The sequence below is a fragment of the Chanos chanos genome, chromosome 5 (genome assembly GCF_902362185.1).
Source record: "Chanos chanos chromosome 5, fChaCha1.1, whole genome shotgun sequence".
NCBI classification, from domain to species: domain Eukaryota; kingdom Metazoa; phylum Chordata; class Actinopteri; order Gonorynchiformes; family Chanidae; genus Chanos; species Chanos chanos.
In genome coordinates, this window is record NC_044499.1 from 13773299 (window position 1) to 13801295 (window position 27997).

General features: G+C 41.4%; 1 protein-coding gene across 2 annotated transcripts; it reads right to left on the reverse strand.

Moving 5' to 3' along the window:
* On the reverse strand, window positions 1-27947 carry ankrd12 (ankyrin repeat domain 12). 2 transcript variants are annotated; one of them, XM_030773221.1, is made up of 13 exons: window positions 27826-27947; window positions 10740-10853; window positions 10125-10269; window positions 8758-8829; window positions 7903-8055; window positions 7447-7650; window positions 7012-7154; window positions 6666-6813; window positions 1838-6513; window positions 1606-1704; window positions 1358-1501; window positions 1110-1205; window positions 1-968 (listed from the first exon to the last, which is right to left on the reverse strand). In XM_030773221.1, exons 2-13 carry the CDS (start codon window positions 10797-10799, stop codon window positions 783-785), a joined length of 6126 nt encoding a protein of 2041 aa, XP_030629081.1. In that variant the 5' UTR covers window positions 10800-10853; window positions 27826-27947; the 3' UTR covers window positions 1-782. The 2 variants fall into 2 exon arrangements, with proteins under 2 accessions (XP_030629081.1, XP_030629082.1); XM_030773222.1 differs by lacking the exon at window positions 8758-8829.
* Between the last annotated feature and the right edge of the window lie 50 nt (window positions 27948-27997).

A 27997-nucleotide genomic window follows, 5' to 3' on the forward strand; every position in this document is an offset into this window, starting at 1 on the left:
TTTTTTTTTTTTTACAAGTTAAAAACAATAATTACATGGCTATTTACAAATGCACAATCAGTATGTATAAAATAAGTTAAAAAATGAAGAGCACAATCTGTACATCATGTATGAACACTCACTTTTGAAACAAACTGAATTGAGACCTCTTTTTCATCTTTCTGCTGGTTGAGTGTGGAAGGGATTTTTTTGTCTCCCCCTATTCCTTTTGTCTTTTTTTGTCCCCATCTCTCCCTCCCTCACTCACACTAAGATGTTGGTCTTCAGCCTCTGCTGGTCTCTGGAGCTCTGGGGCTTGACAGTTATCAGTTCTACGTCCCCATGGTCCTCCTTTCAGAGCTATGAATCTCACGATTAGGTACAGTTTGGTTTGGGGTTGGTTCCAGAAAGTCAACTTTGGGACTATTTTTGAACTGGATCCAGAACAAAGAAGTGCATTTGGACCAAATAACTGTGGTTAAACTGAACAAAAAAAGCAACTGGACCTTCAGGAACTACTTTGTGAAATTGGACCTAGCACATAGCAAGATACATACTGTAGGAAGTCTAACCTACAGAGAGAGCTGATTGTTCTTGAACTTTTTTTTTAAGAGCTTCTGGAGTGTCTGATCACATGTGATGTTTAAGAGTGTGCACATTTACACACAAACACACACATATACATACAATGACTCCTCAGAATAAGTGCTTCACGTTCCTCTATTCCGCGTGTGTCTTAACCACGTGTTACAGCAGTGACCTGTGAGACGAGCGTCCTCGCAATCTCTCTTTCAGATTGGAGTTCATATTGGGGTAAGGTCAAAATCGTCATTGACCTCCACAAGGGGGATGTAGAATTCAGGGATCTCAAAAATGCTTGTGGACTTGTAGGTGGCAGGGTCCAGCTCCTGCAGCTTGAGCTGCCATTCCAGGCGCTGAACTGCATTTAATGCAGCTGCTTCATGCTGCTGTCGCATCAACAAACAGGTCTGTGGAAAGAAACAAATACTGGACTGACCCAAGTGGAACAGTCAAGGTAGCAACGAACAAAGACTCAGAATAATTAACTTAAGTACACTTCTATGTTCACTGTGGAGATTCAGGGCAATCTCATATTTATTTTCTCTTACCTTCAACTTATCGAATTTGTCATCGACATCCTGCAGCCAAGACATGAACTGCCTCGCATTAAAACGATCTCTGACCGAGGTTTTGCCATCATCACCCTAATATGAGAGAGAACAAAACCCAAAGAGAATTGATAATTAATGTTTCTTCACCTGTAATGTATTCTGGCCTATATTCGTTCATCGTCTATTACAATTTTAAACATGGAAATGGGAAGAGCAGACCAAGTAATCCATAAAATGTTACTTGCCTGGACATCCTGGGGCATGTTGTACACCTCAGCATCCAATAACACAGTGCAGGCACTGAAAGGAAGTGTCTGATTGGCTAGTGTTCTTGCAGCACGATAGTGGACTCGCAAGACCTCCTGTTCATTAGACACAATCAGCTTTTCCTGGAATAGAGCACACAATGAAAAGACATAAACGTGTAATCACTCTGACTTAGATAAATATGAAGCCTAACATTGAAAAGAAAGTGAACTGGTTTACAAATTACCCTCTCAATGCTGTGCTGCAATCGTAGCTTCATTCTGACAACCTCTTGTTGTTTGAACATCTCTTTGAGTGGTTCAGGTAAGGATGGGGGTGGAGTGATCTAAAATTTTTGGAACACAAATCGAGCTCATGAAAGTTCACCAAAACGAGTTTCAAAAGATCTCAAATCATATACTGATAGAAATTAAAAATCGGAAGTAATCACTGTAAAATTAAGCAATGTGTTAACTCACTGTTGGGATACAGAGCTTGCTGAGTGGATTCCCATCAAGGAGGTAGGACCCATTGAATGTGACATATTCATCATAGTACTGAGGTGCTTGAGGGATAACACTGCACAACACTTTGCGCTTCTCCTCAATTTTCTTACGAATGTGCAGAAACTCATAGTATGGGTTAGCTCTTTCTGTCTGGTAGGGCTCAATTTCCTCTAGTTTCAAGGAGTCAACTATAGCAGCTAATGACTGCTGGGTTTTTTCCTTAACCTGCTGAACTGTAAGGCTGGTTTGAGCAGGAGGAGAAACCCTGGGCATTTTTCGCTTCCTCGGGTGGGCCACCTGGATGTCTATGTCATCGTCTAGAATTCGGACCTTACTCCTTGCCCCAGACAGATCAGAGTCAACTATGGACAACGGCGAAGAACTTCCAGATACACCGCCACTCACTGGTTCTGTTTGAGGATCTTGTTGAACACCACTGCAACTCTGACTCTGTTCTCCGTCAGCTGAAAGATCTGGTTTTACTGTCTTGTCCTCTACAGCAGGATGGTCAGATGTTTCTTCACACGCTTCGACCTTTGTCTCAGAAACCCCCTGGGCCTGGAGACCCTCTGCTGCAGAGGAGTTCGCTGTCTCCATCTTTGTCTCAAGGGGTCTGCTCTTGTCCGAACTGTCCTCAGACACATCCACTGCATCTTCAGGCGCTTGCTCGGGACCAGCACAACATGGCTCCTTGGCTCCTGCTGGAACAGAGAGCCCAAGCTGGTTTTGGTCTGGGAGAGCACTGGTTAGAATCACAGGTTCATTACAATGCCTTGACATCCTCTCTTCTTGTGAACTGACCTCATCAGTCTCCATATACTCTGGAGCGTCTTTAACCTCTTTAATTGCTGTGGTATACACAGAGGAATCCTCAGTGCTGGAAACGGGTTTGTGTGAACTGGTGGATGGACCTGTGTTACTGGTCCATTCCATTCTGCTAACTCCAAGAATGTTCTCTTTGCTCTTTTCTTCAACTGCAGTATCAGGATCCACAGGTGGAGTTTTATCTTTTTGCTCTGGTCTCAGAGGTGAAACCATGTCTGTTCTCAGTGACTGTTCCACATTGGCATATGTAACAGCATCCCATTGGTGGCTACTGGAATGCGAAAGTGCTTTGGTGCTGAAACTGGGCTGAGGCTGAGAAGGAAGAGGTGCTGAGGCAACCTGGGACATGACTATTGGTAAAGAATCCTTACTAGAATCCTTATTATTATTAGGATCCTCCACTGCATCTCCACTGCAAGAGTTTTCTGCATGTGGACCCTGTCCACCTCTCTCAGTCGGAAGGTCAGGAGTGACAGACTTGCTCTGCTCCACAGTGGTAAGTAATGCACTGTTGGGTTGTAAAATGCTGGCCTGCTGACTTCCCGTGTCCTTTATATGCTGTTGAAAACTGCTGCTGGAAACAACTCCACCACCATCAGAAGTAGTAATACTCCCATCAGGCACAGCGCTAGAGAGGCTTTGACTGCTATGGCTCTCCTGGGTTGAGGCCATACTGATTTCTGTGGTATGGATTTTTGGGTGCTCATCACTACGGTAGGCGGATGTACCCATCCTCTGCAAGTCCTCGGCTGGTCTCCCTTCAATTGGGGCACATTTTGCATCTTCATCCAGAATAGCCCTTAGGTAAGATGATGCATGCCTGCTTAGTGGAGTTTTGTTGCCTGGAACTGCATCAGGAAGACTACTGGTATCTTTATCAGGTACAACAGGTGATCTGGAGGACTGAAGGATGTGGGAAGACTGCTGGAAAGGCGGTTGGGAATCTGAAGCTTCCAGATTGAGGTCAGAGTCATATTCAACGGGCCTTGGTGTAAGTGTCGCAGTCTGACAGGAATCTTCTGAACTAGCCACAGATATCATAGACACTGATCTGGACATGAGGCCAGATCTCTCGTTCTCAGGCCTTGGAGATCGGCTGAGGTTGTTCTCTATTACTGGGCCTGTCTTTCCAAAAGAACTGAAACTCTTAGCATCAAGTGACTGGGTTCTCACACTTGTAGCATCCTTCAAAGTTTTCTCACGGCTGAGGGCCTCCGAGGTGTCTGAACTTTTGGAGCGCAAAAGTTCCTTGGTTAAGCAAGACTCACTAGATGAAGGGAAGGTCTTTGTTTTGTCTTTGTTTTTCTGCTTCCCAAGCTCTGTTCCTGGGCGTTGCTTCAATCTTTCCCTCTCTTTTTGTTTGATCTTCTCCAGGTGTTTCTTGTGCCACTGTTCAATCTCTTGGTCCTTGAGGCTCAGCATGCGTTCAAAGCTGGTCTGCATTAGGTCATCATTAACTAACCTCTTCTCTTTGGGACGGACATCCTTTTGAGCAGGGGAGGCCTTGGATTTGGATCTGTCTGCCTCTAGCTCATTCAGCTTTGCCTTGCTAATTTTGACATCCCTGTTTTGCTGTGATCGATCCTTGTCCTTCTCTTTGTGTCTGTCCCGTTCCCGTTCTCTGTGCCTGTCAGAGTCCCGGTCCCTCTCTCGCCTATCCCGGTCCTTCTCCGGAGTTTTCATTACCTCTTCTCTTGGTTTAGAAGAGACTGTCTTACTGCTCTCAGACACATAACCCTTCTTCTCCTCCAAGAGCAGTTTCAGATTTGAACTTGATGACGACAATGGGGTGCCTTCCTTTGATTTCTCTTTTTTTCTTTTGTCTGAGTCTTTTTCTTTATCTTTCTCTTTAGTTCTGTCAAATTTGCCATGATCTGTGGGTTTCTCTGGGGCTTTTCCTTTTTTGTCCACACTAGTTTTATCCTTATCTTTGTCTCTGTGCTCCCCAGAAGAGTGCTCCTTTTCTTGACGATCCTTTTCGCTTCTCCTATCAAGTTTGTCTTTGCTCTTTTTAATCTCCTCGTGCTTTTTTGTAACGGACATGCCTTTAATCTTTTCACTGTCTTTGTGGTTTTTATCACTGGGTGAATGAGAAGTGCTCGCCATCTTTTCCCTCTCTTTCCATCTGTCTGCAGAGTTATGCAGTTCTGTTTTATCTGTGAAATGCTCAGTTTTTGTTTTCTTTTCTTTGTCATGGTGTTTTTTATCTGACTTTTCAAACTCCCTTTCTTTGGTGGGGAGGCGCTTGTCAGATTTTTCTCGAGAGCTTTTCTCTGTTGACTCGGTGGGATCCTGATCAACTGTATTCCCAGTAACTGGCTTGTCCTCTGCCTCCTCTTTGAAACCACCACCATGTGAGGATTCCTCTGCAACGTTGCCAACACTAAGGCAGTCTGTTTTGTCATCACTCTCATTTGCTCTCCCCTCCTTTACCCTCTCCTCTTTGCAGAACAACTCTTTCCTTTCTTTCTTGAGGGCTTTCTCTTTCTCCCGTTCCTCTTTTTGCCTCCTCTCTTTGCTGCTACTCCTGCCTGAGTGCTTGTCTTTTGTCAAACCCTTTTCTTCTTTAAGAGGTGATGATTCTGTAGACTTGTGAGGTGAGCCGCCACCTGGTGTCTCACATTTTCCACCCGATGCAAGCTCCTCACCCTCATCGCTTTTGAAGAAGTTCTCTTTCCAGAACTCCCTGTCAAATTCCATATTCCTATGGCCGTCTTTACGTATATCTTTCTGGCGGTGGCGATTCCTTTCAGCTTCAAATTCTTTACGGCACTTGTCCTTCTCCTTGTGTTTCAGCTTATGTTTCTTAACAATTTTGCCATCCTTGTCAGTTTTCCTGAAGGCAACTTCAGTGCTGTCCATACTGTTCCCCAGACAGCCATCTTTATGCGGGCTTGAGCTAACATCATCCACATCTATGCTGAGCTCCTTCTGGTGATGCTTGCTCTTCTCCTTGTGTTTACAGCCCTTACTGCTGGAGCTTTCCATGCAGTGGTCTGAATCTGTGTAGTGGTTGTACTTTACACTGTCGACCGAACACGGCCCATCACCAACAGATACACAAGTTTTAGCGTTTTCCTGTTTTAGTGGAGTACTCTGCTTGTCAGACAGACTGTGATTCATCTTTGGGGACTTCACTGTTGACAGGTGAAAGAGATGGACTGAGGAATCGTCCTTTGGACTGAAGGACATCTTAAAGGAGTCCTCTTCTCGCACACTCTTATCAGAGTTTTCAGATGCTTGTGCAGTGGAGAAGAGCAGGGCCTTGCTGTTCTCTTTTCCATCCTCCCTGACCTCTTGATTCTCTTTATTTTTACTCTGGCTCTTGTTCTTTTTCTTCACTTTGCCCTTTTCTTTCTGTTCTGTTGTGAGGGTAAGACTCTCTTTTTTTACTCTGGTATCAGATTTGTGACCGTCATTGCCGACCGATCTTGTTGGAGAACTCCTCCTCTCTGACGCTGTTTCTGCTTCATCACTGGAGCTATCAGAGCTGCAGTAAAGCACTCGTGAGGCTTTTGACTTTTTTGACTTGCACGATGGGGTTGTCTGCTCGCTCTTGTTTGCCTGTTTAGTTGCATAATGATTGCGCTCCTTCTCCTCTTTCTCCCTTTGTCTCAGCTCTCGCCTCAAGATGTGTCTGTCATTTAGTGCCTTGCTCAGATCTTCTTCTTCTTCTTCATCCTTAAACTCATATTCATCCATTCCTGTCAAGGAGGATGAAGCCTTCACTGAGGGCAGTTTGCTGTCAGAGTCTTTTTCAGCATCAGAGTACTCCATGTTTTCATCGACGCTAGAAGGGTTTACTGATGGAGGGTCTTCAGATTCTGTGGCCAAATAGAGGGGGGGAAAAAGTTTAAATAAGGATGACAGAAATGACACAGAATACTGCCCCCTCTCCCTTTACAAGCGTCAAAATGTGGCTAGCAGTAGCGCTGCTGTGAGGTCTAGTACCTCACAGTGAAGTATAGAACCTTACCTGAGGAGCTTTCCTCTGGGTCAGACAATGGGATTTCACCCTTTAGGAGCTGCTCTAGCTCCTGAGAATCCGCCACATCTACTGGTCTCTCTCCTCGTTTGTTGGCCTGGAAAGCATTGCCCCCGTGTCGCAACAGCAGCTTCACAATCTACAAAAACATAGATACGTCGATTAGTTTTTCTTAGTGAGATGATCAAGTGTCGATATTCTTGGATACAAGACACCATTGTACAACTTTTAGTGAATGTACATGTTGGTGCCAGACAAATGGTAACAAAAATTTCAGTGTCAAACTATTAAGATTTTTGTAAAGTAAACAAAAAAGAGCCCAAGTTAAGGCACTCACATCTTTGTGGCCACTACTGGAGGCGTCATGCAGAGGTGTGTCATCATCCAGTCCCTGCGTGTTCACTTCTGCTCCTGCACCAATCAGAACCTTTGCCACATCATAGTAACCAAGGTTACAAGCTTCATGGAGAGGAGTCCAGCCTGCCGAAAAAAAAACCAGACAAAGGCAGGTTATTCACTTAAGATCAAACTCTCTGGAGCTGGCAAAAAATCTGAGTAGGAGTATCAAAGGAGCATCAGCAGGCTTGTTTATTACAACCATTTTGGCACTGTTCACTTCATTCTTTTATTGTTAATGTACATTAGAATTGCAGAGAGTACTGAATACTGTCATCCAAAGCAATACTGCCATCATAACAGAACGACAGCATATTACTTGTGCTGAAGAGACTTGTGCTATGTTGTCTCTTCAAATTCTTAGTCGCAGCCTTACCTGCAAAGTCTTTGACATTGACGTCAGCTCCAAGTCCAATAAGCTCTTTGACCTGCTTGACATCCCCTCTTATGGCAGCCATGTGCAGAGGTGTCTCCCCACGTTCATTTCTCTTGTTCACCTTGTCTTTCTGTCGCGACGAGGAGCTGGTTGCGATCTTCTTTTGCACGGCTGGCGCCTGTGAGGGATGGCTGGGTGTAGAATCTGAAAGGAATACGAGACACATCAGTGTTTTGAAAGAGAGCGAAACAAGAAATGGCAATATGCTGGTAAAGGGCTACCTTGACATAAAAGTTAGCACAATAGAGTACTTGGCACTGTCATTGCAGGACCATTTGTCTTTCTACAAAAGGAAAACAGTTGTTCATAAGTGGCAAAAATACAATTCTTTGAAAGAAAATGACAAAAGAGTAATCGGTGAACCAGAGGACGTAAATACTAGATGCACTGTCCCACCTGGACTGTTGTCTCTCGCTGTCATCTGCATGAGGAGAGCCATCTGCTTGCGCTCTGACAGAGGGTATCCGAAAAGAAAGGAAGGATTCACAGGAGTGGACTTCTTATTCCCAGACTCTTTCTTGACCTTCTTCTTGTCAGGGCCATCCTTATCTGGGATATAAGAGAGAGGACTTAAAAATCCCTTCTATTTAGAGTCCAAAAGGATCAAAGATCAAATCTTTCTTCTTTTTTTTTTTTTTTTAAATCTGCTCCCTTCCTTTTGAATCAAAGCAGACAGCCATTAAGTAGAAACAAAAATACAAGCAGAAAATGAAAATAACGGTTAGCCTACTCGACACATGCAGTTTTTCCCGACTAAACCTGTTTCCATGAGTCTACGTTCACTATCGGCAGGCATGCAGTTTACCAGCGATGCAGCAGATGCAGACACAAACAAAAAGTGTTTGGAGGTGTGTGAGAGTGAGCTTGTACGCAATTATCTGCTTAAAAATTAAATAAAAAAATGGGATGTTGGGAACAAACATTTTGGCCAAGATACGGCAAACCTTTGATACAAAGTGACTTCTGAAGAGTGACAGCACCACTTAGGTTAGCCTGGCTTTGTAGTTAATCTGTTGTTTGTCCACTCACTGTTCAAATTTTGATAAACAGTTAATGTGGCTGTACCTGTTTAACTAAACTCCTGCATTTTGTTTAATTTGGGCGTGCTTGACAGCATCTGGGGCTGGTACACACAACAATGACTGTGCCCATGCTTACTGAATGGAAGGGGGGAAAAATTTCTTCTCTGCTTGTTTCACAGCCGTGGTGCTACTTGGGCGCACTGTGAGGCGGATTTGCAGAGGCAGTTACCTGCGTATATCCTGCAGGGAGGGAGTAACCTCTCTCCCCAGGTATCGCTCGACTGCCCAGGATCAGAGTCATCTACAGTGCAGAAGCAGAGAGGCGGGGGGAGAGGAGGAGAGGAAAGGAGGAGCGGGAGAGGAGAGCACTGCGTTACACTCACTCCCTCTCCCTCTCCCTCAAACATCAATCACAGCAATGGAGCATGTAACAGGGTTCCATCTTTACAGAGCAAAGAAAGGGCTACTCTCAAAATTCAGTGCACTCAGTGTAGCCTGTTTCATCATTAACATTTATACCAGTGTGTTTTGAGAAGGCGCTCCATATAATGTTTCGAAAAAGGTGTATTCCGCAGTGAAAAAAATGCCTTGAGAATGTAGAGCTGAAGGGAAGACTCAGCTTGAATAAATATCTGAGTCTGTTCCCTCCCCAAAAATCACAACAGGACTAAGCAGGACTTAGACAAAGGTATCTTGGGGACACTAGCATGGCCCTAGCTGTAAAGCATGCATCTCCTCCAACATATATTTTCTTACCTATGCTTATTGCAAAATTTTACTACAGGCACAGCAAAAGCAGTTCAATCACAAAACCTTTACCGAGGGCAATAACTTGTACGTTATCTTATACGTTACCTTATAAACAATAATTAAAATATCTGTGTTCCTAACCCTTATATCATAGCAATAATTGACGCACTTGGAAAAACATATAAACTCAGTGTCTCGTTATGAAGTTAAGATGATGGTCATCCCATGATAACCTGTCCAATCCCATGATAGCTGGAGCTGAGAGTGGTAAATTTCACACAGCATTCTTAAGCTTGAAGGAAAGCACTAAACATAACTTCTGTGAGTATAATTCAAATAAATAACAGCAATGAAGTAAAATACCAAGGACCTTTCCTTAAGTATCAAACTAGCTTCACAAAGTTACTTAAATCCAGTGCCCAAAGGATAACAAACAGTATTAGTTTACCAGTTCTCTCAATGGTGTATATTATCATGTTTGCAAATAATTCACAAAGTGCATTAATAGTTCACACCTTGGCATTTTCTCTCTAAAACAGAGACCAAAGAGCCATCACGCATGATGGTTTACTTAAATCGGTAAAAAATAATCAGCACTGTCTATATCATGCTATCAAAACACAAAACAGGGTAAGTGTCTGTTAGAATTACCCTTCCCCACTCCTCCAATTTATTTTGTGAAAGGTGGCCAATATTTGAAAACACACACACACAACAAACACAAAAAAATTACTGGCAAGGGTAGGCTGTCACCATATTGTATATGTTCTGAGAAAATGACCAGAAGGAGGCAGTGATGAGGCCAGACACCAACCCTTCAGATTTCCCTTTAGACAAGAGACTCACCTGTGTCCGAGTCGCGCTCCTCATTGCGAGGTGGACTGGCGGTAAAGGAGAGCTTGCGCTTCATGGAAGACTTTTGCTTCCCTTCCTTCCCCACTAACTCACTCCGGTCAAGCTTCGGAGTTTTGGTGAATGGAGATATTTTACTCTAGAAAAAAAAAAAGTCATTATTTGAAAAAGAACACAATAAATGAAAGAAGACAACAAGTCCACACATCTGTGCCTTCTGCCTAAATAAATAAATAAAGCAATAAATAAAGCAAATGGCAAGATATATAAAAGGACATATGTCACATGGGAGAGGAACAGCTGCAAAAGACTTGTGTATGAACATGACTAATCCTCAAGACCATTAATCCAGGACACAATACCGTTGGCCCATAAAGACTGTTCCACAGAAATACTACTAAGGGCAGCAGTGAGGCACAAAGAGAAAAACAAACAAACAACAAAAAAAAGACTGTTTACACCTTTTAGTGTAGCGCACACAGTAATTTTTTTAACCTGCTACAGTGTGTTTACTGGCTTTAAAGGTAGAACATGCAATTCCACACGTAAATACAGAGCTGGATATGCTAGTGTAGAAAGTGCTCTACATTTAGCTTCTGACTGGATTACCTTCTTCCCCGCTGGCTTTTCCACCATGGCTCCATCTCGGTCCGTCCCCGGTTTGGCCATGGTGCAGCTCCTGACTAGCTGTGGCAACTAAGGCTCACAGATTTCATCATGTGCCTGAAACCACATAAAAAAAAAAACACGTTTAAAATCCAAATTCAAACTAAGTCTGACTCAGAATCACAATGTGTCTAAAGAGTGCCTGTCAGCCCTTTCAAACATGTATTATTCTTCTATGAATAATTTATAGGCCACGTTCACTGTGTATCAGTACCTGGCAGCTCTGGACTGTTGACTCATGCTTCTGAGTACTGTGATGAGAGCCTGACACGGCTGCATTTCACATACAGTGTGATGGGTTTGAAGAGCATTAAAATCAGTGAGTACAGTCAAGTCTATCTGGTCAAGTGCTGACCATCAAGGGTGGAAATGTCAATGCACTAAACGAAGAGGAAGATGCAGAGAGATGGGAAAATACGTTTTTCTCCACCTTGAAACATCAGACTGCTGAGTCACTCTCCCACATCTTAGCACATGTGAGTGCAGAGGAAAGGCCCCACCTCACACGGATACATCATCGCAGTGGGCCAGGGGTTATAAACGTCACGGGATTTCCTGTCTCTAGAGTGGAAGCCAGCATGTGTATGCGACACAGACCCAGTGACACAGACAAGCTTCATCCTCCTCGGGTTCGTTTTTCAGACAGAGTTACCTAAGTAACCAGTCCAGCTGCAACCAAAGGAAATTCTGTGGAATGTTTTTTTTAACTACAACTGGAGGTTGTTAATTCAGCCTAAACTGTTAGATGGGCAACAGGTCAACATCTGTTGATGACCTGGGCAACAGAAACCAACTCTGGAGGTTTGCACTTTGCCAGTTTGCTATGTTTACTTACATATTTCCTCATGAGCGAAGTTTGAACCAATGCAATACGGAAACTTACTCCCCTGTTATTCTTCAACCACTACAGCAGCAATTCTAAAATATCTGGCCTCTTTGAAAGAGATGGTAAGACAGACCTGAGACTCTTCCTCATGATGTAACGGTTCATTTTACCAGCAAGATTGATAGGCCTAAACTCCAGCTGTGTCACATGTACTGATGGAGTTCAACAGAACTGGCAAGGTTTCTTTAGATAGGTCAGGCAGTAGGGGCAAATCTCATTCAGCCCTCAACTGGGCACCCAGAGAGTTTGTGGGAGAACTGAGCGAATAGTGATTGGGGAAGAGTCAGACGCAGCACAGCGTGCAGACATGTACGATGGGATATAAAGCAAATAAATTTGTGTAAACAATTTGTCTGCTATTGGATCTGTTTTCATTTGACACAGTGGAAAACCTTGGAAAGTCTGGGGGAAAATATAATGAGGCTGTAAAAGATGTTTATGATCATGTAACATCAGAACAGCTGAAAGTTCTATTCATTATTTCTATTCAATATTCCATTAGGAACACTTCACTAATAATTTCTTTCAGAAGTATTTGATAGCAAACTTCCATTTCTATCTGTATTCAATATTTCAGTTTTCCCCCTTGTGACCCATCTGCGACTCTGGTCTGCAGCTCTTGGCAACACACCGCAGTGGTATCCAGAAACAAAAACTAAAATCTTCCCTGGTTTACTGCATTCTCACAAACATCCCAGCCTGCAGTTCATTCCTACAATCACCATAGTTTACTCTGTGATAACGTGTGGTGTGTCACTCAAAGGTCCCAACATGCTCACAAAAATCTATGCATCTGATTCTCAGAGTAAACAGCAAACAACAAAGTCTAGAATCAGATTTAACTGGATGACATGCTTAGTCCTTCAACTTACGAGGGATCTAGATCTGGTCCTCTCTACACAACATTCAGTAACAGCAATATCCTCCCTCCACTGTCATTTTCCACAAGATCACAGGTTACTGAACTGACTAGAGACCAGAACGGACTGGACTCAGTAAAGACCAGGAGGCCACAGTTTGAACTGACTAGAGACCAGAACGGACTGGACTCAGTAAAGACCAGGAGGCCACAGTTTGTGTGGGTCATCAGTGAAATAGTGCAAAATTTTGTCAAATATCTACAACATTGTCACTGGACAACAAAATTAATTGTGAGGTTCTAATGTGTTAGAGTAACTTGCATACGGACTGAATCAGGAAATTTCAAAGTGTTTCAAAATTTCTGCCACAGAGGTTATCATTCCAAAATATATCCTCATACAGACTTATATGGTCATTACTGAACATACAAGCTTATTTTACCAAATACATTATGAAATATTTCCACAAGCGGAGAACAGCTGCAGCCAGAACAGCCTTTACAACGTCGCTCATATTTTTATGGCAACTCTGGTTGCATCTCTGTCACTGGGCAGAACATAAAAGAGCAACAGAGAGAGAGGGAGGGAGGGAGGGAAAGAAAATCAAATCTATCCTGGAGATGTGCAGTAAGGCCATGACTATAATTACTGAAGTATTTGGGGAAATCGCCACTTTAGCATTTCTGCTACTCTTTGCTTTCTTCAGAGAGAGAACAGTTTAGACAAGTACGGTGCTGAATCAGTCCTTTCACTGCAAATCTACTGACCTCCCTAGAAAACTGTGATTATAGCTCTCCTGGGTTAGGCCTATTTTGGTCCAGTTTAACATCTGTGATGATCACCGTTAAAATGTCTGTTCCATTCTCAGTTTTAAACGTTGACTGTATATGCATTCTGTATGCATTTCAGACTATCTCCGATCATCCCCCCCAATGCAGCCTGTGTCAATGCACAGTGCTTGCACTAAAACAAGAGGATTCACAAAGTCAAATAAACTTTCAGATTTTAAACCCTAGAGTCCTCTCTTGGGTTTAAGCTACAATTAGAAATTGCTAACTGACCACTCTTTCATGCACCATCATGGTTTTCCCCTGATATATTCAGGTGTCAAAATCCCATCCACCCCCTGATTTTTTTTTATTCATTTCCAATATGGCCGAGCCAGTGTCACTGCGGGGTGCTGTTCATTAAGTATCTGGTGTTTGGTCTGGTTGAGCACAAAGGAAGCAGTGTGCGCCTAGATTGTGCTGGTGTTTGTGTGTTGGTGAGGAGCAGCAGTGAAAATGGGCGTGTCTCTGTGTGATGTCATCAGATTGGCCTGATAGGCTGAGCCTCTGTTTAGTTCCACCGCAGAGTAAATTATTCACAACACACACCACCAAGAATGCTCTGAGAAAACGCTCCAGTCAGCCAGAGAACCCAGTATGATCAGTGAAAAAGACACTGCTTTCACCATCTCTTTAGAACTAATTCTCTCTGTAAATGCTTGGCTTGCTACTTCAAATAAATTTAAGATAATCTAGGTATGTAGGAAGCTTTTTATGAATTACTGAATAAAGACCTGAAGAAGCGTGAACATGTTACAAGCAAAAGGAGCAATTTGTCAGTTTTCAAGTTTACTGTGTGAGAAGAGTCTCTTTCCACGTGTTCATTACAGGCTGTACGTTAGCCATGTGATTTCCCATTAGTGCACGTTCTTCAGTTCAGTCAGTGATGTACACACACTCAGAGAGAAAGAGAAAGAGAAAGAAAGAGAGAGAGAGAAAGAGAAAGAGAAAGAAAGAAAGAAGGAGAGAGAGAGAGAGAGAGAGAGAGAGAGAGAGAGAGAGAGAACAGTCCACGGCAAGCAGTCTGGGGACAGAGGGAGAACTGCAAGGAGCATGGTAACCTGATCCTATGACTGCAGAACAGGACAGATAGAGCTAAAGGCTAAGAATAGTTCGTCTGACACAGCACCGGACACACGCACTCACAATCAGACCTATACGGGAAAGAACGAGGGCAGTCACGTAGAGACGCTTTAGATGAGACTGCAACATGTTACAGTGGTTAGGCGATTAAGCGTCTCTCTCAAAACAAAATATGAGTTCCCGAATGTTCTGTTCTGCGTAACACGGACTGGATATTTACAAGTGTGTTTGTATACACATTCACAGACCTGACCCGCAGTAAAGGAAATTTAGGTTACTGTGCAGAATTCTGTATTAGCTATCAGCCATCTCGGGCCATTTTATTTTTTCCTACACATGATCCCTGTCGTAGCCTTGCCAGTACTAGTTAAAAGGAGCTCTTCTTAAGCAAGAGAAAAAGACGGAGGTAATTTAATTGAGAGTCAGAATACTTCTCTTCACTGCTGATCTCCAAGCCCAAACACACACTGAACTGAGAGAAGACTCACTGACAGGAAAGGCTGATATATCCATGACTATTAAATTCTAATTTTCACATAAATAACACCATGACCATTTTTGAAACATTTGTGGATACATGAAAGAACAGTAGAATAAGAGAAAGGCACAATGGAAAATGACTACTCAGAAGTTTAAAAAACAAAAAAAGGGCCGTCTGATCACTAAGCAACTTAGCTTTTCAACAAATGATTCCTACAGGCCCTGTATGCGTAAGCTATAAACGGAAATCCTGAATTGAGATCTTTGATGGCAGCGGGTCCTATTCATTCAGAGTGTGGTAGCTACTGGACAAAACGTGCAATAAACAGATCCTCCCTGGAAAAGTGAAACAATGGAGATAAAAACAGACGTTTCAGCCGTCATGCCCTATAACGTCTGACCATGTTAACAATCACACAAACAAAGATCACCTGTCGGTAAAGAAGGACAGTGCTCGTTAGACTTAACAATGGGGTTGTTTTTGTAATACATTGCTAGATGTTGTAGACTAGGCAACATGATCCTAGACTGACATGTCAACTCCATGCTTCAAAGTGTGGAGTTCTCGCAGTTCTCTTCTGTCCTCTCAGGCTGGGGGTGTGGACACCACTGCTCAGACCACTCTGGCCGCTGGAGTAATTATGGTTCCTCTTTCTCCGCCACTGTCACTTTTACGTCTCTGTGTCACACACGCATAACTGCCCTGAACGTTTACCTCTGCAGGCAACACTACGAGACTTCAGCTTAACACCATACCCTTCAATTCACCTTTAAAAATCCTACAACTAACCTGTTTTTAGGAGGTGGAAGATGAAAAAAAAAAAAGAGAGAAATTTAAACAATAAGTTACAACAAATGTTAACTTGCACACTACCTTCCATCAAACAGCAACAGAGTGTGGTACACCAGAGAGACCGGAGAGTGGCTTTACCCATTTGTGTCCACTGCAATTTCAATGGACATCAACAGAAACAAGTCCTCCAGTCCTCAATCTCTGCTTAAGGAACACCCCCCCCCCCGGTTGTTTTCAGATGGGTTTGCATTTAAACAGGGCTAGTATTAAACAGTACAGTAAAGTTCAGCTACATGGAACTGATGTGTCCAGCAGAATTGATATTAAAAAAAAAAAAAAGAGAGAGAGACAACAAAGCGGACAAAGCAGGTCACGATAGCCACATCAGTCTCTAGAAGCATCCGCTATGACAGGAAAAGTTGACAGAGGAGGAAATCACTGACCTGCTGACATTTCATAGCAAAAGACCGTCCTGACTATTGCACTGTTTAGCCTGTGTTATACTGTAATATCTCTGTCTTATACTGTAATATTTGCAGAGAATTACTGTGTCTGCTGTGTGACAGATGTTTCATGAGACCGATATTGTTCATGCGCCAAATATCTGAAAACACCGAGATATTATTCTCAGATCAGGCTGCCAAAGCGTATTATCAAAGCTCTCTCTTTCCTCTTGGATATATAACCAAATCAACAACCGCGCCGAGATAACTACTTTTCCGGGATCTCTAACAAAAGTGATATGCCTGCATGGTATGGAAACTTTTTTTCTTTTTTTTTAAACACTGGACACACATTTTCAGAAAATCCAGAGTAACACACCTTCATAGGATGAAATCTATGAAATTTTAACCATTAGACCTGACACTGCAAGGTAAGGAAGAGTAGAACTTAAACTTATTAGTCATAGAGATGTAAAGCAAACAAAAACCAATATTTTTCTCAGACAGTTCATACAGAACCTCACATAAGCAACACACTCATAATTGTAGCACACAACTCCTGAAAACCATACCCCACCTTGTCTATCACTTACGCGTCTAGAAAAAGAAAAAAGGGAGGGGGGGCCTCCACAAACATCCCACCGTAATAAAACAAATTCCATGTTGTGAGATCGGCCGACTGGGCGGACTGTGTGTAGCTGCACTCTCTCTAACAGACACAGTTCAGCGGTAATCCAGTGAAAAATGCCCAAACCACCCACACTCAGAGCGTCACTCAAGTAACAACCCTGACCATTTTATTTTTACCATACTTTAACTGCGTTTTTTTTTTCCCAAGGATGACATAATGGTTTTGTTCAGTGACATTTAGGGTTGGGCATTGTTTGACATTTTTCCATTCCGATACCACTGATGATTCTTTGAAATTGTTTTGATTCCTAAATGATTCTGAAACCAATGCTTTACTAAGGGCAGCTGGAGAGAGACTGTGTGTTCTTTATTATAGACGTATAAAAAATAGGTTTAGAGCAAAAACTCTTTTTAAAGCATTTCAAAAACAGGAGCAGAAAAAAAGCAAGCAATTCTATGCATTTATAAATAATATTTCCCATTCAAAAATGTGTAAAACGTAAGATATGTAACACTGTAATAAAAACTGTTTCCAGTTCATTTCTAATATCTCTTCTTCTGCGCTGCTTCCTGTGCATCACACAGATCTCACACACACACACACCCTTTTACCTAGCTGTTACTACCCAGTGGCCAGTGGGTAGTCAAATATGCCAAAGTTCTCTTCCCTCAAGTACTGCTGTGTACTAATAGGTGTTTGGTCATGTTAAATGCACTAAGACTTATTGTATGATATTACTTTGAAGCCTAATGTGCATTCTGCTATCCTTTTGTTGAGTGAAGTACACCTGAACTTTGCACTGTTTCTCTTCAGCATTCATCAGCCCAGCTAAAATGTAGCTCAGTCCCTTTATATGGGGACCAGAGATGTGCAGGCATGCGCAGGACTCTGACACACAACAGTAATAACAGAACACACAACAGGCTACAGTGAGATTTAAAGTAGAGAGTTCAAGTACAGTAGAGAGCTCAAAACGCACAAAATAACATGTTTCCAGCAGTATTGAACCACCTGCTCCCAATACCTAAAAAGAATCAACAGATGATTCCCAACCCCAGAGACAATACTTTGCAAGACTGGTCTGCAGATGTTGTGGCATCAGCTCTGTGACCCTATGTAGTGTAATGTCACAAATCGCAATATTAATTCATTATGTCCTGACTAAAAAATAATGAATTTCTGAAATCATTTTTATTTAGGCTAGTGTTGCGACTTATATATAACACTCAATCATATAACACTCAATTTATCACAAAATGACAGGATCAAGAGACGTGTGCACTTACTGAACAGTTTCTCAGGTCACACAATGCAGATCTTTTATCACATGCTCATTAAATATGTGAGGGTTTGCAGTGCATTTTTAGATTCTCTAGTACCACCCAGCACTTCAAAGCACTCATCATCACACACAGTGATGAAAGTATCAGGCAAAGCTACAAGAGCCGAAAAACTCACATCATGTCCACACTACACATTTTCATTTATGATCAGCATATTTTTACAGTTTGCTGCTGGTATACGCGTTTTTAAGTCTGCTAATGGAAAATATGTTTCATATGTAATTTTTACTTGTTTTTCGCAGGCATACTTGGTGTGTTTATTTGCTAAAAGTACAATAACTTTTTTTTTTTTGCCTAAGTAGCCAATGACAGATTGTTGAATATATAACAGCTGGTGGCACAGGATTAAATTACTTTCAAATTATCCCCCCTTAAAGAAATAAAATGGATTTCACATAGAGTCTTGTTATGTTTATCTACGTAAAACTCCAATTTATAAAAAAAATCAATTTGTACTTTGTTGATGAACGGTTGAGATTAGCCAGCGTGTGGCCACTGGCCTTAAATCAATATTTGGACAATGCATGAGTGTCCGCAGAGGTGTGGGCAAACCCGGCAGAAGTGGGGTTAAACAGAAGACTGTGGCCAGTTTAACTTCGTCATCGGAGCTTGTTGGTAGAACCTTTAAGGAGCCTACAGACTGCTGCTTAGAATGTAGGTTAATGACCACAGATACCCACGCTGCAAGAGAACAATGCACCATTTACTGCAGATTAAACAGAGAGAGCACAAGAGAGAGAGAGAGAGAGAGAGAGAGAGAGGAGGGGGCTGGGGGATTAGGGTAAAGGCCAGTAGATGAGAGTGGGTATTGGCCTGCTTGTAATCAGCCTCTTATTTGGCCACGGTCTGCTTACGAGTTGAACTCACGAGCAAGAGGATCAGAGAGAGAGAGAGAGAGAGAACAGAAGCTGCTACTATACATCATGTGCTGAATGAAATACTGTATTTCAGAGTACAGTTGGCAAGCACATTTCCATTATCACCTCTAGCCTGAAAGATGCAGGTTGTTGTATAAGATGGGGATTTCCAGAGCTTAGGCTGCAATACTAAAAACACTCCTACCAATTACTGTGTGTGTGTGTATGTGTGTGTGTGTTTGTTAAGATTTTAAAAGCATTTGTTGAAAGAGCTCTGAGGACGAAATACAGTCATTGGTTCAATCTGTACTGAGAGGGTCGAGAGTTTTGAAAGTCACAGCATGAGAGAAGATGCTCCAAAATTGAAACGTTGCAATAAATGGGAGTCCAGTGTAAATGAAGTCTATCGAACAGTGAATGTTAGTAGTAGTTAGTAGGCCCTGCACTGCCACCTGATAAACACACAAAGTTACAACTACACAAGTGCAAATTAATAATGTGACACAGAACTACTTAAAAAAACACAACACCACCAGAGCAGAGGTAAATGCTTTCTTCCCATGACTCATCTAAAACATTTACGCATTACAATAATTATCATGATCAGTTAAAAGATACTAAAAGGTACTGTAGTTGGCTACCACATGAGTAACACAAATCACTTTTCCATGTATGAAATCCATACTCCTCAGCATCCATTTCGAGTGGGAAAAGAGGCCTTCAGGCTGCTCATATTACAGTGAACTGATCAGCTCATCACATATTAGTGGGGTCAGACACATTAAGTCAAGGTCATTGAAAAAAATGTTGTTTACAATCTGAACAGCTCTGTGCTGAGATGGACTCTGTACCAGGGTGTAAAACTGTGTGTGAACAAAAAAGGAAAGAGAAGCACAGAAAATCCAACGCTTACTACCTGCCAGTCTGGACAGTTTTGGAACTAAAAAGTTGGAAGCTTGAAACGTGTGTGTTGGAGCAGTCTGTCAACCTAAAAAAAAAAAACCTTCCCATTGTGGTTTTACTACTATGACATGTAACAACACATCTTCAGCACAGTGAAGCAACTCATTTAAAAGCATGAGGCTAATGATTATGCTAGAGACAACTGCTACATACACGATTTTTATTGCAAACTCTGTAATGTGCACAATAACTGTGATATTACAGTCAAATGAATCAATGTGTTTATAGTACTAGATCTGCAAGAGCCAAAATAATTTCCCCCAGCATAAAAACAGCCCTCTAAGGGAAAACATGCACCAGAAATCTCGCATGCTGCTGACACTGCCGTGCTAGCACAAGTTGTGCAACCGTCAAGCTCCACCTACCAAACTGTCTCACACACATGCATGGACCTATGCTTACATGAACGCGTGCACGGGCACACACACCGACACACACACACACACACACACACACACCAACGTGTCTTGTGTGTGGGTGAGTGAAAGAGAGGGATAATAAACAGGATTCTTGTCGAGAACACTTCGAAGGCGTCACAAACGAGTAGCGAAAACACAGACGAGATGCTGATGCCAAGAAGAGCACTTAAACTTTCACATCCTCACTGAAACCGCAGTATGCCAAAGGGGATGGAACAAACAGTACAGCTGTAATACTTATCCAAACGGCCTAGTTCAAAACACAGCTGAGCAGGTTGTACTACAAGACGACTCAAACAGAATTCATTCTCTCTGTGCATGACGCTGCAAAATGCACATGTGCAAGGCAATGTCAATTAAGCCCAAAGAGAGGAGTCAGATGAACTATCACAGAATTTCCACATTGCAATTTCAACAATACCATCAACTAGGCCAGACATAGCAAATAAATACAACAGGCCATGTTCTAGGAAGTCAGCTGTAAATGGTACGTCCCACAATGCCGCCCAGCAGTGTCTTCTAGCTTCAAATGTACACTTGCAAGCACATCTGGAGGAAACGACATGGGCCTTGACAAGCTTGTTTCAGAGCACAGATGTGCCAGTCTTTCACGTATGGGTGTGCAATACCGACAAAAAAATTATATCTTGATATTTTCTGGGATTTTGACGATAATGATAAGTAGACGATATTTTACATCCTTAAAAAACGTGTTTGTAAAAGTCTTTTATTGTACTAGCTCACTCTTGTTAACAGGATATTAATTGTTGCTTACACATGATATTAATGGAAGCAACATATCTAAGGAAAACAGGTCTTACTTATTCTTAAAACTGAAGCATTCAGGTAAAAACAATACAAAAACAGTGAAATCGCCAGTGTAAGTACTACTGAGATCGAGCAGTTTTCAGATGATGAAACAAGTTAGTTGTCGAGCTGTCTTTAACGGCAACTGATTTCCAACATAGTTTGCAGGTTGCCGCCTTTTGAGCAATATCCGTCTTTTCAAAGCCAAACCACCTCCATGCGAGTGAGGTTGATCCATACCTGGCAATTAAATCTAGCAATGTAGATTGCGAGGCTGGTGGTGTCTGTATTTTGTCTCCCGGCACTGTTTGCTCGCTCATTTTTAACTTCAGTCATGCATTTTTCGGCAGCTTCGCTAGCTTAACTTGTGCGGTGACCATGTACGCCTATACCAGCACACTCCATGCACTCTCAATGCACACGCGCAGCAGTCTATCCTACTAGGCTACATGACGCAGTGAATGCGTGGACTCACAAGGCATGTTTTTGATTGGTTTTTGCAAAGTGAGTGACATACTCGATAATGTCAGCTTGCACATCGTTAAAACAACAATTACGATATTATCGTAGACGATACATATCGCACACCCCTACTTTCACCCTCCCAGACTGATGTAAAGGTCATGCCAAGATGGTGGTTTACTGTAGTACAGGAAACAATTCCAAATTGGGAGAAAAAAGGGTTAAAAATAATAACAAAATTAAATTTAAATGGAGGTGGATTTCCAAGTAGCAGACAATATTTTCATTATTCTACAGAGAAAACAGGACTGAGCATTCCCATCCATGTATAGTTCAGCAATACATCCAGGTATTTTAAAGGGCAGCTCTTAAATCAGCTTGTAAATAAACACATACTTTAGTGACTTCTTTGACAATATACTTTTGAAATATAAAACTTATTCTAAAGACCCTGTCTCTCAGTGAACTACTGATCATCTCAAGAGAAAAAAAAAAGTGGCCACGTTTCCTCATGTGCATGAGACAGCATGGTCCGTCTCATCATCATTCCCACGCAACTCACCCTGAGTAAACAACTCTACCCAAGGGCTTTCTGACGCTTGACAGCATTTCACAGTTCACGGCACTGGTACCACACACATCAGAGGAAATGTGTGCTATTCTTCACCAGCCCAGGTTGTAGTGGTTGTCATACACAGTGAGAGAGGCCTACAATTACGAATAGCCTAACTGTACATTCAAAAGAGAGAGGTAAAAAAAACAAAAAAACAAAAAAGGAAAAACAGGGGAGAGTGGCTATCAAGATGTTTTGAAGCTCAGAGGACTGAGGATGCCAGAGCTAGTTGGCAAGTTGACAATTACACTACAAAATTTTAGAGACTGCTGGATATAAGCTTTATCTGATCATCACTGTTCAGAACAACACACATTTAGGAATATGAAATGGTTGGTTTCAGGGGCAACACATCTGCTCAGCATAGAAAATATTTTTGCTGCATAGAAGCTATGCTAAATAAGTTGACTCTTTAGGCAGTGTTTTAAGAGTGCAGTCTAAGCAAAAAATATCACATTTGTTATGGTTTGCTTAGTAATTACCTCTGCCCTTATAAAATGAAAACTACTGACATTACTCTAAGGATAAGCCAAAAACAGGGTACAACGAAGAGGCAATGAGCTAAAATAGGAATCTCAGTGAGATGCAAGATTCTTCAAGTTAAGAATAGTGAACAGCTACTAACTGCCACAGTGATAACCTTACTAGCTACAGCAGCTAGTATCTTCTTGTAAATTTATAATAGATGCTGTCACTGGTATTATATAATGTTATGACACAGTGATATCAATAACACTGGCTCTCTGTTGGACAATTTATAGTGAGACATGCAGTGGCAATCATGGAGCTGACTAAGAGAGGGGTAAAATTCACTTAGTGTTTCACCAAAGAGCAAAGACAAAATATCATGACATGTTACGCATTTGGCCAAGTCATGGTTTGTCAAGGAACCTGTCTTCTTGTCAGAGGCATCTTCTGACAGTAAAGGTGAAGTCTGTATGCTATTTCAGAAAGTTAGAAACCAACGCAACAGTTTTTTTTTCTTTAGCATTTATTTTCATAATTTGACTTTCCAGAATACCAGAGAAAGGGCACGAGATACCTCATCACACAGTTTCTGTGCAAAAAGGGACATTCAAAGTATATCTCAAAGCACGGCTTACTGCGTGACCTTTGAGGGGTGAGTAGTGTAACTTCATAGATTTAAGGGGGCTTTCCCAAGATATAGCATGTTTTCACAAAACTCTGAAAAAGAGGAAATACAAAAAGATTGTGTACAGTAAGAAAATGGGAGAGAGAGAGAAACAGAAGTATCACGTGATCACTCAGAACCTCTGTTCTCTACAGAGGAGAAATGCTAGAAAAATGAACACAAGACCTCTCAACCTTTCACAAAGACTTCTATTTGAATGTTCTCAAAACTTCAGACAACTGCTTGATACATCTTTTAGTGGTCCGTGTAAAACCCTTACTCAGTGATAATATCTGTTAACAATATTTAAAATGTCAGGTATATATTCTGGCAACCAAACAAAAAGAGGGCAAGACAAAAACGTCTAATCTCCAGGTCTGAGGAATTATGACATGCAATACAACATGTTTACACTAAGGAAATATGGCTCCAGTCATTAACTAGGCCGCTACACAACTGAATCTGAAACCAACTGATTTTATTTAAAGAGAACTCAGAGGTCATCTGCAAGGTGCTTTCCAAGATGACACAAAACTCAAAATTACAAAGGGACACTTTTATAATGTTTTGATCCTCTGAAATGGTACCAGCCACTTCAAACATGCCACTTAATCACCCATGTTTTCAGTCAACTGTAGTATATTTGAAAAAAAAATCACACAAAAATATTGTTCTAAAATGTCCAAATCCTTTGTAAATTCCAACAGAAAGACAAAAGCATTGTTTCTGTTGGTAAGATTTGCCTCTAAGGAAAGAAATATAGGCTAACATATAAAAGAATGAAAAAATTCTAAATAGTTAGATCTTCAGCCTCTTGCTCCCAATCATAACCTTGTTTCAGGAACCATTGCTATCATGCAAAGAAGTGCACAGGAAGTCCATCTAGAAACTTTCAATGTGCAACACAAACTTAAAGTGTCATTGCATGTTGTCACATGTCTATAATGACAGAATTATATTCAGATTTTGTCATAAAAACTGAACTGAGCATCCTCTACTAACGAGACAAATGTGAAAGTACACAGTAAGCTCATTGTGTCAGATAACAACTAGTCACTATTTTATGATACAAGGTGGTCCAAGACAAATTTCTGTCCTCAAATGTTCCAGATGAAATGCCTGCAGAAACAGATGAAAATAGATGGCAGCCAGGTAGAGCAACATAACTGAAGCGCTAATTAAATGATTTAAATCAATGTTCAAGTGGGCCAGATACAGATATCACCATAAATGTGTTCTCGAATCCTCCCAACCCTGAATTCCAAAGTAAAAAAAAAAAAAAGAAAGGAAAAAAAGAAAAGCATTTCCATCTGCAGAAAACAGCGTGTTCAAAAGGCAAGACTTGTGAGAAGGAAAGAGCTGGATCTAAATAAAAATGGCATTCAGCCCTACCATGCGACTGAGAGAGGTCTCTCTGGGGAACAGTTCAGAGCACAAAGGGCAATATCTAATGGGTAGGAGAGTGAGTCACTGCTCTTACGCACCCCTCATCACTGAGAGACACTCCTCCACGTAACCAGTTACAGCTCACATGCACGCCATGGACAGGCTTATCTTACCACACTATTAATTCACAACAGTACTGTGACTCCTGTGGATTTAATTCCCATCTGATCAACACGGCACTTCAGAAAACAACTTGGCATATGCAGCTTCATCCACATCAGCACAGATACAGAGTACTAGCCTATTTGACAAAGGTGTGGCATTTGTTGTTGCAGAGCAGTAATTGCAAAGGAAAAAAAAAAAAAGGCAGGTAATTCATAGCACATTCTCAAACTCCTTTGAAGAGCTGACCGTTTGTGATATAAAGGCTAATGTAAGGCAGGAATAATGGCATAACTCAAGAGTAAGGATGTTTAAAAAAAATACTAATGCTTCCAGTTAATATTAAATGTCTGCTGCGTAAGAAATACCATTTTGCAATGAAACTGTAGTATTTCAATCCAAAACTCACAGAAGGTTGGCCCTATGCCAATAAAGTATTTATCTGCATTATATCTGCAGATAGAACTATTCACTTTAGGTATAATCAAATGTTTTCACAATTTCCCTGCCGTACGACAACACAGCAATCACTGTGATTTGTCTGCAACATATAACTACTTCCTGAACAACTACCTTCCAGCGTCTCAGCACAGTAACATAACACAACAAAGCCAAAAAAACCAACCGTATAATAATAATATGATATACAGACTGTGTTCATGGGTCAGACTGCCTGGGCAGCTTTGTCAAACAGGCCAAATTTCAGTTTACAGAGATGTTATACAATAAAAACCTGTCTCCAAAAGCCTTTCCTCTAATAACAATGACAGTGAAATGTGAGAAACTGGCATGTAAATGGTAAACATAGGGCAAGATATAGGTAAAAATGGATTTTATTGCAAAAAGGAGTAAAAAAAAATTTTTACTTATGCAGCCCAAGTTTTGTTTTGTTTTTTCTTTCTCTTCTTTGTGGAGATCCCTCATATTTGAGGGCTTGATAACATCTTTGCTCCCTAATAAAGCTTGCAGCAGTTTCATCAAAAATCTGGCTCTCAGCAGATGGGTCAACAAACTTTCTCTGTGTGAAGTACACATCTGTATTTACGCAATTTCAGTAACATCGCACCAAAACAAACCAGGGCTGTGCATATATTTCCCCTAAATTGCTACTACATAAAAAAAATTGGTCTGACAATGTGCAAACTGTTATTCAAAGCGTTCTGCATGTGGCCAAATGCCCATTAAAAGGGTCAATGGAAAAACAACAGGAACCACAAGCTTCCATTGGCCACAGGCCCAGCAACGGAAAGTGGGATCTTTGGATAATCCCTAATATGTCATTTTTGTGTCTGAGCCTTGTAGAGGAGCAGAGGATATGCTGCAGTTATCTTATCAAGAATCCATTCACGATATGAAGCCACTGCAAATGTTTACCACAATAAAAGAGACAGCGGCTTTAGTTCATTTAACAAAACGTGCCGATTTACAAATTCATTAAACTTCAAGAATTTACTGACTGCAGTCAGCTACTACGTCCGGTACTTTCAGTCACATCCATCACCACAATAACAACAAAATATGAACGTCAGAGACTGAACTATGATTAATCAAAGGAGTGTTTCTGACGGTTACATATAATCTGCAAAATTAAAAGAAACATCTGACAAATATTGTTAAATCACACCAAATAAACGGTTGCTTACATTTCAAGTCGTAGTTCATTTACGAATACATCTTTAATTTCTATATTACAATTTCTATATTATTTACTAAACAGAAAAATACATTAAATTAGCAACTATGACAACTAAAAAAATTATACTGAATGCACTGAAACGCATCAGCGACACGTCAAAACAGAGCTACAGTAATATTTAACAACCTGCTAATACGCAGTTGGCTCCTCGCAGTTGATGCTTGATTCATTTCTATTTAATTGTGGTTGTAGTAAACAATGTAGTAGGAGGCTGTGTCATCTAGAAGGCACCATCAAAGAAATGAGAAAATGTGGGAACGAGTGCAGCATCACTCTGGCTCTCACTGTGCAAGTGAAGACGCCTTGATACGTCCTTTAGACAAAAGGTTTCTACGCGAAGGACGGTCACCAAATAAAGCTTTGTGGTAACACACCCCCCAAATGCTGTGCTGAATGGCTGAAACGTTTGTTTAGCTCACGCACAAGATAAAACCGCGTGGCGAAGATGTGATTGAAAATACGATTGGTCTTAATAATTGTGAGTGTCCAACAGTTAAATAACGTTATAAAATAAAAGTGAAAATGCATGTCTGTATTTCTGTATCATATGGGCGCCTAAACGCAGATGCTAATAGATCAGCTCCGTAATAATTAATGCAATAATGCATTTAAAAAATAATGTAGCATATTTAATAAAATTAAATGTCGGTAATTTGAATCTGAAATGAAAACAGGAGTTGATATTTCCGATCCGCAAAATGTTGCAGACTGCGCCACCCCAACAAGCAGAGACAATAGCCTGCAGTAGCACAAGAGGCAAGTTGCCTTTCTGAGCTTCCCCTCCTCGGTTACGTCTCAAGCTAGTCAGCTAACTGGCTAGGCTAGCACAGAGACAAGTATCCACAGCTCATATTCCCTCTGTCTTACCAGACCAACCCAGGTTGTCACAGCTCCGTCGTCGACACGCAACAGCGCACGTTAGCAAACGTTAGCACAAGACAACGCTCTCGTTACTTCAAGCAATACTAATAACCTATTATAACGCTGGTGCTACTGTTAAATACTCATAACTGGCTGAATGTATAACAGACACGTGCGCTAACTAACGCTACACCAATAAAATGGATTTAACTGTGGAGCATTCACATTAGTGTTAAAGTTAGCCAACTGCCTAGCTGCGTGCTATGGCTGGCTAAAGGGTTTTTCTATGATCACAGAGAGACAAAAAACAATTGTTTCTGCTTACCGTAGCAAAGCCTTTCAGGTTCGACTTGCTCATTCAACTTCAGACATAAATTATCACACCGTAATAGATCTACAAATTTCGTAAATACGAGTAAATTAGCAGTAACATACGAGCGTGTGACGTCTCTATCCAGCTTATTGCTGGTTTGAAAACATCCCCAGTCGCCCGTCGT